Source organism: Oncorhynchus clarkii, chromosome 5 (assembly GCF_045791955.1).
Source record: "Oncorhynchus clarkii lewisi isolate Uvic-CL-2024 chromosome 5, UVic_Ocla_1.0, whole genome shotgun sequence".
In the NCBI taxonomy this organism is placed as follows: domain Eukaryota; kingdom Metazoa; phylum Chordata; class Actinopteri; order Salmoniformes; family Salmonidae; genus Oncorhynchus; species Oncorhynchus clarkii.
The window spans coordinates 69,667,173-69,682,194 of record NC_092151.1 but is presented as its reverse complement, the minus strand read 5'-3'; the positions used below and the strand labels follow the sequence as shown (position 1 = coordinate 69,682,194).

General features: G+C 42.7%; 1 protein-coding gene across 1 annotated transcript in view; it reads right to left on the bottom strand.

Annotated features, from left to right (window-relative positions):
* Positions 1 to 15,022, bottom strand: part of LOC139409744 (uncharacterized) — a 100,201-nt gene that overhangs the window by 34,963 nt on the left and 50,216 nt on the right. The window contains exon 9 of the mRNA XM_071155131.1: positions 943 to 1,042. Coding sequence (XP_071011232.1) covers positions 943 to 1,042 — 100 coding nt within the window. The remainder of the gene's footprint in view (positions 1 to 942; positions 1,043 to 15,022) is intronic.

The window sequence follows — 15,022 nt, the reverse complement described above, 5'->3', positions numbered from 1 at the left end:
TGAGCGAGAGATAAATAGAGAGAGAAAGAGAGAAAGAGAGGGGGCAGGACAAAGAGACAAATGAGAGAGAGGGGAGGGGGGGGTGAGATGAAGAGACAAATGAGAGAGAGAGGGGGGGCGAGACAAAGAGAGTGAGAGAGAGAGAGAGAGAGAGGGGGAGACGAAGAGACAAATGATAGAGAGAGAGAGCTGGAGAGAGAGAGAGAGAGAGAGAGAGAAAGAGAGGGGGCAGGACAAAAAGACAAATGAGAGAGGGAGAGAGAGAGGGGGGGGGGCGAGACGAAGAGACAAATGAGAGAGAGAGTGAGAGAGAGAGAGGGGACGAGACGAAGAGACGAGAGAGAGTGAGAGAGAGTGCTGGGGGCGGGACAGAGATGATTGAGAGAGAGAGAGAGAGAGAGAGAGAGAGAGAGAGAGAGAGACGAAGAGACAAATGATAAAGAGAGAGATGGAGAGAGAGAGAGGGGGGGGGGATGAGACGAAGAGACGTGAGAGAGCGAGAGAGAGAGGGGGGCGAGACAAAGAGACAAATGAGAGAGAGAGAGAGAGAGAGAGAGAGAGAGCGAGAGAGAGAGAGAGCGAGAGAAATAGAGAGGGTGAAGGCAGGAGAGAAAAAAGAGTGTGATTTCCACTCGCTCCATCTGCTCCCACATCCACTGTCAGAGCGACAGTCAGAGTTATCCAAGCACCTCCATTAACTGTTCAGGAAACATACAACTCTCCTCACAATTACCACTGCAAGGGATCCTCTCCAACCTCCAGCACTTCTCCACACACCTATGGCAACATAAAGCAATGTTTTTCTCTCTTCTTGACATTCTTCAAATGTCTAAGAGGGGACAGTCATCTGTGTTCTGTTCTCCCTCACTATGTGTTTTGTTCTATGTGATGGAGGTGGAGTAGGAGGAACTCACAAATAGAGTAGTGTATGTTCGTTCTTACCCAGTGCAACGGTGCCCATTAGGAAAGGTTTACCAATTTGGCTGAAGTCATTTGTGGTCTCCTGTTGAACTTCTGACCCCAAAGCAAATGTCACAGCCACCTTGGGGAGACAAATGACCAGCAGGGTTACAAGATGCACAGTCACAAAACAACAAAATCTCAGACAGAACTCATATATAGATTCTCATTTCATGTGACATTTAACTTTAAAGGACATTTTTGTTGGTGGATGTTACAATGGCAGAGGGGGAGAAGTGATGGATACCCTAGTGGCCATGCTAGACATGCCTGTAAGCTACAACAACATTTGATTCCTTGCACAAATCGAAACACTTTCATGTCGTGTTCATAACAATAAAACAATGGATCATAGAATGAAACACAAACGCACAATTGTGAAGAATTGCTACAGTGGAGGAGCAGACAGACCTGTATCTAGAATAATGTTCATAAATATTCATAGAGGATTGTTAAAATGGAAAAGGGGCCACATGCATTTTGCATGTTTTAAGGCATAGTAAAAATCCCATATATCCCATAGTAAACAACCAGGAAAAAGAGAGCAACACATCTTTCACTTAAATCCTAATTTCCTATCAGGTGATGATGAGAACATTATCTTTACAGCCTTTCTTTGAGAAGGAAGTATTCCCCTTTTGCTTTGGCCATAAATATTTTTTTGTATGAGAGAGAGCATGAAGTCCACCTGGCCCTGGCTCGTGCGTATATTTGGTGCAATATGCAAGTCTGGTGAGGCCACAGAGTGGACTGGTGTGTACTGGTATTGGCACTAAGATGCACAGATGCTGTTAATGGGATTTCTACCCTGGCCCCAGAGAGTCACAGGCCCTGAAGGCACAGCAACCAGGACATGTTAGGCTGTGTACCACATCTGAGAATTCTCTCTACAGAGTCCATTGAATTTATAACATAAATAACAAAACAAAGCTGATTCCATTCTATTAAAAATAGTTAGATGATGTTAAATAGACCAATAAGCAGTAAACTGTTTGAAAAGCATCTTAAAGTGTTTATACCAACTGAAAATGAGACTATTTGAGGGTAAAATACTTCACCGAGGGCATTTGGCTGTGAAGAATATTGACAGAGGTGAATTACATGGGCTCACAGAAAGCTGCCACTTAAACTGGGATAACAATTGTCCACAAGTAAACATTTTGCTTTTAAGCACATGTGAAGAATGCCCTGGATTAGGGGGAAGAAGATTCCATTAGGTGCCCAAGTCTCTTTGAGCTCCAGAGAGAAATAGGTTTAAGTGCCTTCCCATCTCCAGTAAAAAGCCTCAGTGGACTGTGTGATGGAGGAGATATCAGGCGAGAGCTGTGATTACCTTGCTCCCAATGTGACATTGTCAGAAATCCAGGGTGTGTGGGAAGAAATGAACTATAAAAGCACACATTACAAAACAAAGAGTGTTCCCTCAGTCCCTGCTCTTTGTTTGAGTGTATCCATCTAACACCCCTCTCTCACCGGCTCACTCCTCCTCTCTCTCTCTCTCTCTCTCTCTCTCTCTATCTCTCTCCACTTCTCTCTTCATTCGCCTGTAATGCAACATCTCTCTCTCTCCACCTCTCTTTCCTCCGCCTCCTCTCTTCCTCTCTCTCTCCCTCCACCTCTCTCTCTCTCTCCACCTCTCTCTCTCCCTCTCTCCTTGTTTGTCTGTAATGCAACAAGGGGCAGCTTGGGCACAGAGAACAAAGCACGATCGTACATACTGTAGAAGTACTCAACGGCAACCACAAAAAAAATTGCACTTGCAGCTGTTCATGCAATGCATGGGAGAAGAATGCAATTTCCACAGTGATTCCAACCAAACATACACACACATACAAACACACACAAAAAAGTAAGTCCCACCAAAAAGAACAGAGAGCATTCTGGGGCATTATATATCCTAATGCACACAGGGGACCTTGGGATGAACTGAGTGAATCCATTTCACAAGGGATAAGATGGAGGAGAGTGGAGAAGAGTGGAGGTTAGGGGGAGGAGGAAGGTGGCACTGCCATGACCAGGCAGCCAGGCAGACTTATGGGAGAGCTGAGAGGGCTGATATGCCAAGTCAAAAGCATCTCTTATCAACCCATCTCTGTCCTGGAGAGCATGTTAGACTACAGAGCACGCTTCTCTGACCACTTCAGACCCCCACCCATTGCACCTCGTAGTGAGTGGAGTGAGAACATGACAAAGAGGGTTGTGCTCTTTCCTTAATCCATGCTCTAAAACACACACACACACACACACACACACACACACACACACACACACACACACACACACACACACACACACACACACACACACACACACACACACACACACAGAAGACAAGTGTTGTTTTTAATCCTGTGAAAGAATTTGCAATCGTGCCAAGCTAAACTGTTGAAACACAGCATTCATCTGCCCACTAAGTATCAGAAACATAGGTAAGACTGCAATCTTTACGCTCAAAGTCATGATGGCAGTAGACTGGAGGACAGGTTTGACATCTGTAACAATTATGCAGTATAAATGTCACACTAATTAGTCTATGAAACTATAAAATTGTACTTGATTTCCCATGCATAATTTGCCCAAAATAAAATTCTGTCTGCGATTTATTGCTGGAAATACGAGAAGGACATCCATTTCAACAGAAACAGATACATTTGGTAAATAGCCTGCTTCATTTCAAATGACTTAATTGAGTGCTTATTACAGTGTGTCAATGTATTTTCTCCTGGTGTGTCATTATTCATTAACCACACATTTTTGGGCATCACAGCTGCCTTTTGTAGAAAACTGCTTTTCATGGCTATTAATTGATTTGTGGCATGTTACTGCCTGCCTGAATACCAGTCTGTTCAATTGGTCATTTAGAAGACATTTTAACCAAGGTCTCCTCAGTGCTTCACTCATTGTGCTAGTGAGAGACTGTGTCAGAATATCTTTAGCATTCTGATTAATCTAGTGTCCGCAAAGTATAAGGATAATTGGCACAATAAATGTAAGGATAAGGATAATTGGCACAATAAATGTAAGTAAAATACACACTTGATTACTAATTTCAACCCAGTTACCTTATATTTAACTTGCAGAGGTCACAGAAAGAACTTGACAGTGTCTCTCCTCTAAGTCCATAGAGAGGAGTATTTTCCAAACAATTCATTTTTGGAGTTCATATTTTATCAAGGTTGTCAATCAAGATGAAGAAGTGTCCTAAGATGAAATGCCACAATAGAAGCCTTGGTCTCCAGACATTGATCTGTTTGGAATAGATACCTGAAGAAGCTCTCAGCAGGGGCAGTATCAGGGGAGATTAGACCCCTTCATGTCAACTTCAGAAAGTGGATATCAATAGGAAACTAATACAAGACCACAGAGATATATACAGATCCATCAGTAGGAAAACACACAAAACCACGAATACACACTGATTAATTCAGTACACGTGCATGCACACACAGGCAGGCAGAAAGGCAGGCATGCACCCACACACACTCACATACGCCTAGGCCTAATGTGAAGTAAAAGGCCATTTTCTTAACACAAGACAGAATCTGCCTCCATAACCACACTATTCATTATGCTTACATCACCTTTTGTCTCTGTAAAATCAATCAAAGTGTCCATAGAACTCCTTGGGCGAAAGTATTCCTCACACCGCCTGTCCTAGGGTTTCCCAATAAACTTTAATTACTAAACATCATGACAATTTTTAATTTGTTATTAACATTTTATCACCAAAGTTGCCAATTCTCTATTTAGTGTCGACTAAAAGGGGATTGATGTTAGTTCTCGGTCTTCATGACGTTTGCATCCATCCCTTCCATGTTATTCCTACACCATGCCTGTACTAGGGTTGAATATTTTCCTAGTATTTTACAAATGTTCCATCTTGAGAAGAAATAACTTTTCTGCCAGGTAATCCAGGAATTTCCGGCCAAAACCAGAAGTGTCATTCAAAAGTATTATAAAGCATATAAATAGGCCTATGTTTGGAATTGACTCGAGCTTTGATAGTGTCACGACTTCCGCTGAAGTCGGCTCCTCTCCTTGTTCGTTCGGCGATTGACGTCACCGGCTTTCTAGCCATCACCGCTCCATTTTTCATATATCCATTTGTCTTGTCTTGTTCCATACACACCTGGTTTACATTTCCCCAATCAATCTACTTGTATTTAACCCTCTGGTTCCCATCATGTATTTGTGTGTAATTGTTTCATGTTATTGTGGTGTTTTATTTACACGCTTTACTTTTGTTATGTTCCGTGTTTTGAGCGCGTTTGATTTATGTAGTGCTCTCGTTTTTGGAACGAAAATAAAAGTGCGCCTGTTAACATTACTCTGCACTCCTGCAGCTGACTTCGCCTCTAGTACACCCTTTGACAGATAGAAAATTCAAGCCTGATGCTACCTGAGCCTGATGAGCCATACATTAAATACATTTAATGAGCCCAAGCCCAAAAAAGACCAAATGATTGTGCCGTTATACAATACATACTGTAAATACAGTTGAAGTCAGAAGTTTACATACACTTGGTTGGAGTCATTAAAACTTGTTTTTCAACAACTCCACAACTTTCTTGTTAACAAACTATAGTTTTGGCAAGTCGGTTAGGACATCTACTTTGTGCATGACACAAGTGATTTTTCCAACAATTGTTTACAGACAGATTATCACAATTACAGTGGGTCAGAAGTTTACATACACTAAGTTGAATGTGCCTTTAAACAGCTTGGAAAATTATGTCATGGCTTTAGAAGTTTCTGATAGGCTAATTGACATAATGAGTCAATTGGAGGTGTACCTAAGGATGTATTTCAAGGTCTACCTTCAAACTCAGTGCCTCTTTGCTTGACATTATGTGAAAATCAAAAGAAATCAGCCAAGACCTCAGAAAAAAATTGTAGACCTCCACAAGTCTAGTTCATCCTTGGGAGAAATTTCCAAACACCTGAAGGTACCACGTTGATCTGTACAAACAATAGTACGCAAGTATAAACACCATGGGACCACGCAGCTGTCATACCGCTAGACTACGGTTTGCAACTGCACATGGGGACAAAGATCATACTTTTTGGAGAAATGTCCTCTGATCTGATGAAACAAAAATAGAACTGTTTGGCCATAATGACCATTGTTACGTTTGGAGGAAAAAGGGGAGGCTTGCAAGCAGAAGAACACCATCCCAAACATTAAGCACGGGGGTGGCAGCATCATGTTGTGGGTGTGCTTTGCTGCAGGAGGGACTGGTGCACTTCACAAAATAGATGGCATCATGAAGAAGGGAAATTAGGTATAGATATATTGAAGCAACATCTCAAGACATCAGTCAGGAAGTTAAAGCTTGGTCGCAAAGGGGTCTTCCAAATGAACAGTGACCCCAAGCATACTTGTGGCAAAATGGTTTAAGGACAACAACGTCAAGGTATTGGAGTGGCCATCACAAAGCCCTGACCTCAATCCTATAGAAAATTTGTGGTCAGAACTGAAAAAGTGTGTGCGAGCAAGGAGGCATACAAACCTGACTCAGTTACACCAGCTCTGTCAGGAGAAAAGGGCCAAAATTCACCCAACTTATTGTGGGAAGCTTGTGGAAGGCTAGCCGAAACGTTTGACCCAAGTTAAGCAATTTAAAGGCAATGCTACCAAATACTAATTGACTGTATGTAAACTTCTGACCCACTGGGAATGTGATGAAAGAAATAAACGCTGAAAGAAATCATTCTCCCTACTATTATTCGGACATTTTGACAGTCGTCGTTGAAATGAGGTGAGTTCCAAAGCGCAGAGTGGTAAGTGTTCATCATATATTTATTAAACCGAGAACACTAAACAAAATAACAAAGGAGAAATGAAACGAAACAGTTCTGAAAGGTGACATACACATAACAGAAAATATTCACCACCCACTCAAAAGTGAAACCAGGCTACCTAAGTATGATTCTCAATCAGAGACAACTAACAACACCTGCCTCTGATTGAGAACCATACCAGGCCAAACGCAAAACACAACATAGACAACCCACCCAACTCACGCCCTGACCATACTAAAACAAAGACATAACAAAAGAACTAAGGTCAGAACGTTACAGACATTTCACATTCTTAAAATAAAGTGGTGATCGTAACTGACCAAAGACAGATAATTTTTTACTCAGATTAAATGTCAGGAATTGTGAAAAAGTGAGATTAAATGTATTTGGCTAAGGTATAGTATGTAATCTTCTGACTTCAACTGTATATATACAGTACCAGTCAAAAGTTTGGATGCACCTACTGAATAAGGGTTTTTCAGCCTGGAGGTGTGTTGGGTCATTATCCTGTTGGAAAATGAATTTTCCTGTTGGAAAATGAATGCCCCACTAAGCACAAACCAGATGGGATGTCGTATCGCTGCAGAATGCTGTGGTAGTCATGCTGGTTAAGTGTGCCTTGAATTCTAAATAAATCACAGAGAGTGTCACAAGCAAAGCATCCGCACACCATCACACCTCCTCCTCCATGCTTCACGGTGGGAACCGCACATGCAGAGATCATCCGTTCACCTACTCTGCGTCTCACGGCAGTTGGAACAAAAAATCTAAAATTTGGACTCATCAGACCAAAGAACAGATTTACATCGGTCTAATATCCATTGCTTGATATTCTTGGCCCAAGCAAGTCTCTTCTTCTTATTGGTGTCCTTTAGTAGTGGTTTATTTGCAGCAAGTTTTTGCTTTGTCATTATGGGGTATTATCAAATCAAATGAAATTTTATTTGTCACATGCGCCGAATACAACAGGTGTAACCCCTTACAGTGAAATGCTTACTTACAAGCCCTAACCAACAATGCAGTTTAAAAAATGTCATTAAAAAAAATACAAAAAATACAAATAAGAAATAAAAGTAACAAATAATTAAAGAGCAGCAGTAAAATAACAATGGCGAGGCTATTTACAGGGGGTAACGGTACAGAGTCAATGTGCGGGGGCACTGGTTAGTCGAGATAATTGAGGAAATATGTACATGTCGGTAGAGTTATTAAAGTGAGTGTGCTTAGATAATAACAGAGAGTAGCAGCAGCGTAAAAGGGGGAGGGGGGGGGGGTATAATGCAAATAGTCGGGGAAGCCTTTTGATTAGCTGTTCAGGAGTCTTACGGCTTGGGGGTAGTAACTGTTTAGAAGCCTCTTGGACCGAGACTTGGCGCTCCAGTACCGCTTGCCGTGTGGTAGCAGAGAGATCAGTCTATGACTAGAGTGGCTGGAGTCTTTGACAACTTTTAGGGCCTTCCTCTGACACCACCTGGCATAGAGGTCCTGGATGGCAGGAAGCTTTTCACCCTGTGATGTACTGGGCCGTACGCACTACCCTCTGTAGTGTCTTGCGGTCGGAGACCAAGCTCTCAATCTGCTCCACTACAGCCCCATCGATGAGAATGGGGTCATGCTCGGTCCTCCTTTTCCTGTAGTCCGCAATCATCTCCTTTGTTTTGATCACGTTGAGGGAGATGTTTGTTGTCCTGGCACCACACAGCCAGGTCTCTGACCTCCTCCCTATATGCTGTCTCGTCATTGTCGGTGATCAGGCCTACTACCACTGTTGTCATTGGCAAATTTAATGATGGTGTTGTAATCGTGCCTGGCCGTGCAGTCATGAGTGAACAGGGAGTACAGGAGGGGACTGAGCACGCACCCCTGAGGGGCCCCCGTGTTCAAGATCAGTGTGGCAGATGTGTTGTTACCTACCCTTACCACCTGGGTGGCGGCCCGTCAGGAAGTCCAGAATCCAGTTGCAGAGGGAGGTGTTAATCCCAGGGTACTTAGCTCAGTGATGAGCTTTGAGTGCACTATGGTGTTGAACGCTGAGCTGTAGTCAATGAACAGCATCGTCACAAAGGTATTCCTTTTGTCCAGGTGGGAAAGGACAGTGTGGAATGCAATAGAGATTTCATCATCTGTGGATCTGTTAGGGCAGTATGCAAATTGGAGTGGGTCTAGGGTTTCTGGGATAATGGTGCTGATGTGAGCCATGACCAGCCTTTCAAAGCATTTCATGGCTACAGACGTGAGTGCTACGGGTCGGTAGTCATTTAAGCAGCTTACCTTAGTGTTATTGTGCACAGGGACTATGGTGGTCTACTTGAAACATGTTGGTATTACAGACTCAGACAGGGAGAGGTTGAAAATGTCAGTGAAGACACTTGCCAGTTGTTCAGCGCATGCTCGGAGTACACATCCTGGTAATCCGTCTGGCCCTGCAGCCTTGTGAATGTTGACCTGTTTAAAGGTCTTACTCACATCAGCTGTGGAGAGTGTGATCACGCAGTCGTTCAGAACAGTTGATGCTCTCATGCAGGTTTCAGTGTTACTTCCCTTCCAGCGAGCATAGAAGTAATTTAGCTCGTCTGGTAGGCTTGTGTCACTTGGGGTAGCTCTCGACTGTGCTTTCCTTTGTAGTCTGTAATAGTTTGCAAGCCCTGCCACATGGGAAGAACATTGGAGCCGGTGTAATACGATTCGATATTAGTCCTGTATTGACTCTTTGCCTGTTTGATGGTTTGTTGGAGGGCATAGCGTGATTTCTTATAAGCTTCCGGGTTAGAATCCCGCTCCTTGAAAGTGGCAGCTCTACCCTTTAGCTCAGTGCGGATGTTGCCTGTAATCCACGGCTTCTGGTTGGGGTATGTACAGTGGGGAGAACAAGTATTTGATACATTGCCGATTTAGCAGGTTTTCCAACTTACAAAGCATGTAGAGGTCTGTAATTTTTATCATAGGTACACTTCACCTGTGAGAGACAGAATCTAAAACAAAAATCACATTGTATGATTTTTAAGTAATTAATTTGCAATTTATTGCATGACATAAGTATTTGATACATCAGAAAAGCAGAACCTAATATTTGGTACAGAAACCTATGTTTGCAATTACCGAGATCATACGTTTCCTGTAGTTCTTGACCAGGTTTGCACACACTGCAGCAGGGATTTTGGCCAACTCCTCCATACAGACCTTCTCCAGATCCTTCAGGTTTCGGGGCTGTCGCTGGGCAATACAGACTTTCAGCTCCCACCAAAGATTTTCTATTGGGTTCAAGTCTGGAGACTGGCTAGGCCACTCCAGGACCTTGAGATGCTTCTTACGGAGCCACTTCTTAGTTGCCCTGGCTGTGTGTTTCGGGTCGTTGTCATGCTGGAAGACCCAGCCACGACCCATCTTCAATGCTCTTACTGGGAAGGAGGTTGTTGGCCAAGATCTCGCGATACATGGCCCCATCCATCCTCCCCTCAATACGGTGCAGTCGTCCTCACCATGCTGCTTGCCTATTGTCCTGTAGCCCATCCAAGCCTTGTGCAGGTCTACAATTCTATCCCTAATGTCCTTACACAGCCCTCTGGTCTTGGCCATTGTGGAGAGGTTGGAGTCTGTTTGATTGAGAGTGTGGACAGGTGTATTTTATACAGGTAATGAGTTCAAACAGTTGCAGTTGATACAGGTAATGAGTGGAGAACAGGAGGGCTTCTTAAAGAAAAACTAACAGGTCTGTGAGAGCCGGAATTCTTACTGGTTGGTAAGACTTACTCATTTCAGGCTTCAAACATAAAGATATAAAACTGTATTTTTTTGTGAAGAATCAACAACAAGTGGGACACAATCATGAAGTGGAACGACATTTATTGGATATTTCAAACTTTTTTAACAAATCAAAAACTGAAAAATTGGACGTGCAAAATTATTCAGCCCCTTTACTTTCAGTGCAGCAAACTCTCTCCAGAAGTTCAGTGAGGATCTCTGAATGATCCAATGTTGACCTAAATGACTAATGATGATAAATACAATCCACCTGTGTGTAATCAAGTCTCCGTATAAATGCACCTGCACTGTGATAGTCTCAGAGGTCCGTTAAAAGCGCAGAGAGCATCATGAAGAACAAGGAACACACCAGGCAGGTCCGAGATACTGTTGTGAAGAAGTTTAAAGCCGGATTTGGATACAAAAAGATTTCCCAAGCTTTAAACATCCCAAGGAGCACTGTGCAAGCGATAATATTGAAATGGAAGGAGTATCAGACCACTGCAAATCTACCAAGACCTGGCCGTCCCTCTAAACTTTCAGCTCATACAAGGAGAAGACTGATCAGAGATGCAGCCAAGACGCCCATGATCACTCTGGATGAACTGCAGAGATCTACAGCTGAGATGGGAGACTCTGTCCATAGGACAACAATCAGTCGTATATTGCACAAATCTGGCCTTTATGGAAGAGTGGCAAGAAGAAAGACATTTCTTAAAGATATCCATAAAAAGTGTTGTTTAAAGTTTGCCACAAGCCACCTGGGAGACACACCAAACATGTGGAAGAAGGTGCTCTGGTCAGATGCAAGACGTTATGTTTGGCGTAAAAGCAACACAGCTCATCACCCTGAACACACCATCCCCACTGTCAAACATGGTGGTGGCAGCATCATGGTTTGGGCCTGCTTTTCTTCAGCAGGGACAGGGAAGATGGTTAAAATTGATGGGAAGATGGATGGAGCCAAATACAGGACCATTCTGGAAGAAACCCTGATGGAGTCTGCAAAAGACCTGAGACTGGGACGGAGATTTGTCTTCCAACAAGACAATGATCCAAAACATAAAGCAACATCTACAATGGAATGGTTCAAAAATAAACATATCCAGGTGTTAGAATGGCCAAGTCAAAGTCCAGACCTGAATCCAATCGAGAATCTGTGGAAAGAACTGAAAACTGCTGTTCACAAATGCTCTCCATCCAACCTCACTGAGCTCGAGCTGTTTTGCAAGGAGGAATGGGAAAAAATGTCAGTCTCTCGATGTGCAAAACTAATAGAGACATACCCCAAGCGACTTACAGCTGTAATCACAGCAAAAGGTGGCGCTACAAAGTATTAACTTAAGGGGGCTGAATAATTTTGCACGCCCAATTTTTCAGTTTTTGATTTGTTAAAAAAGTTTGAAATATCCAATAAATGTCGTTCCACTTCATGATTGTGTCCCACTTGTTGTTGATTCTTCACAAAAAAATACAGTTTTATATCTTTATGTTTGAAGCCTGAAATGTGGCAAAAGGTCGCAAAGTTCAAGGGGGCCGAATACTTTCGCAATGCACTGTACTTGTTCTCCCCACTGTATGTACAGTCACTGTAGGGAGGACGTCAACAAAGCACTTATTTATGAAGTCGGTGACTGATGTGGTGTAGTCCTCAATGCCATCGGAAGAATACCTGAACATATTCCAGTCTGTGCTAGCAAAACAGTCCTGTAGCTTAGAATTTGCTTCATCTGACCACTTTTTTATTGACCGAGTCACTGGTGTTTCCAGTGGGGCGGCAGGGTAGCCTAGTGGTTAGAGCGTTGGACTAGTAACCGGAAGGTTGCGAGTTCAAACCCCCGAGCTGACAAGGTACAAATCTGTCGTTCTGCCCCTGAACAGGCAGTTAACCCACTGTTCCCAGGCCGTCATTGAAAATAAGAATTTGTTCTTAACTGACTTGCCTGGCTAAATAAAGGTAAAATAAAAAAAAAATAAAAAAAATTCCTTCTTAAATTTTTGCTTGTAAGCAGGAATCAGGAGGATAGAATTATAGTCAGATTTGCCAAATGGAGGGTGAGGGAGAGCTTTGTACGCGTCTCTGTGTGTGGAGTAAATGTAGTCTTATAATTGCACAAGGTGAGACCCAGATGCAGAAAAGGGGAGGCAGATGGTTTGAGTCTTTGATATTTATTACTATCCAAAACGGTAGGCAAGAGAGTGATCGTGGAAAGGTAAAAGGTCCAAACCAGTTCAGAGTCCAGGAGGTACAGAGTGGCAGGCAAGCTTGAGGTCAAGGCAGGCAGAATGGTCAGGCAGGCGGCTAGAGAGTCTAGAAACAGGCAAGGGTCAAAACCGGGAGGGCTAGCAAAAAGAGAATAGAAAAAGCAGGAGCACAGGAAAAACACACTGGTTGACTTGAACATACACAACGAACTGGGATAAATAACATCTGGGAAAATCAGCGACACTTGGAGGGGGTGGAGACAATCACAAGGACAGGTGAAACAGATTAGGGCGTGACAGGTCTAGAATTTATTCCCCTCCCCTTGCACATTTAACATGCTGGGGGAAATTTGGTAAAACCGATTTAAGTTTCCCTGCATTAAAGTTCCTGGCCACTAGGAGCGCCTCCTCTGGATGAGCGTTTTCCTGTTTGTTTATGGAGTATACAGCTCATTCGACTACGAAGGTCTGATTCACACTCTCCCCTGAACAGTTGATGTTGAGATGTGTCTGTTACTTGAATTCTGTGAAGCATTTATTTGGGCTGCAATTTCTAACCTCTGAAGCGGAGGTAACTCTGGGTCTTCCTTTTCTGTGGGGGTCCTCATGAGAGACAGTTTCATCATAGCGCTTGATGGTTTTTGCGACTGCACTCGAAGAAACATTAAAAGTTCTTGGTACCACTCCTGTCTTGTCACAACACAACTGTGTCGTGTCTTTGGCTATGCCGGATTAAGTGATATGACATGCTATTCTATAAAATCCTTTCTCTGTAATTAATATTACCTGATTGAGCTAATCATGTAAATGTAATTAACTACAAAGTCGGGGCACCACGAAATAGTGTTTATAGAGCTGTTATCTTCCGAATAAACTCTGAAAGACCTAGTAATATTTTACATCAATAGCAGTCAATATTAATCGTCACCTTATTTCAGTCTCATCTGAAAGTTGTACATTTTTAGTTATCTTCACGAACCCTGGGTAACAAGTTGAATCAGCAATACAAAATTGGGTTTAATTATTAATTTACTGAATACCTAACTAATTACACAGAATTACATATACACAGAATGAATCATACCGTGATTACAAATGATGTCATGAAGGAAAACGTCCCTGGCGGACAGAACAGATATGACAGCTGGTTACACAAAGAAAAGGGGGTTGGGTTTGAGTGAAAAAGTGGGAAGACTGAGGAACAAATGGAGAAGCTCTGCTATCGTAAATACAGTATCTTATGCATTCTAAATTACCGCCCATTTGGAAAAGGAAAATGAAATAAATATTTACTCTGAGCTGCGCTTCGGTAGGTTGGTCGTAGATGCTGGCCGTGTTGGCCAACAGAGATCTTCCTGTCCTCGGAAGAATGTCACTGGTGGTAAATTGGATACGTTGTAGTATCGTCGTTGTCTGGTAGACAGTATAGGTCGTCCGTCCTTTCCTAGATCATGTTTACAGCTGCTGTTGCTAACTCAACGGCTAGGATGTCTCACTCCTTTAGTGAATAAGAGTTCAAAGTTTATACCATTCACAACCAAAGCTCACGCTGAGGTTGGCTTAGTTCTGTAATTGACATGTTAATCCTTTTCAGCATATGGACCGTCGTCCTATCGTCCTCGGAACAGAAGGTTACATTTTCGTTAAGGGCTTATATAGTGGAGGGAGAGAAGGGTGTGTTTCATAGTTAATAACCCATGTCTCTTCACAGGGGCGGGCCACTGATTGAGCAGAGCTCTAACCTTATGAAAACCCAATTCTCTCATTTGGAAGCTAAAATTACATTTAATCTTTTCACAAATAGTTTCATGTTCAAACATTTAAATTGCACAACAACTCCATGTGAATCTGATAACTAGAATGTGTAGACTTTCCCAGATACAGTTTATGTCGTCCTGTCATCAGTCATAATGTCTCAGATGACAACCAAACTGACATCATATTCATTAAGTACCAACGCATATTTTCAACTGGTTCTATTACCGAAATATGTTTCCTTTCCCCCCACCGTTTGATGTTCCCAGACTCTCTATGTTTAACAAATGCTATTCAATAGTCCTTCAGTAGAGTCAAGAGAGAGAGGGGAGAAAGGTATTTATGGGGGGGTCATAAACCTTACCCACAGGCCAACGTCATGACAACTGATTGGCTCAAATGCATTAAGAAGGAAAGAAATTCCACAAATTAAAGGCACACCTGTTAAGTTAAATGAATTCCTGGTGACTACCTCATAAAGCTGGTTGAGAGAATACCAAGAGTGTGCAAAGCTGTCATCAAGACAAAGGGTGGCTACTTTGAAGAATCTCAAACATAA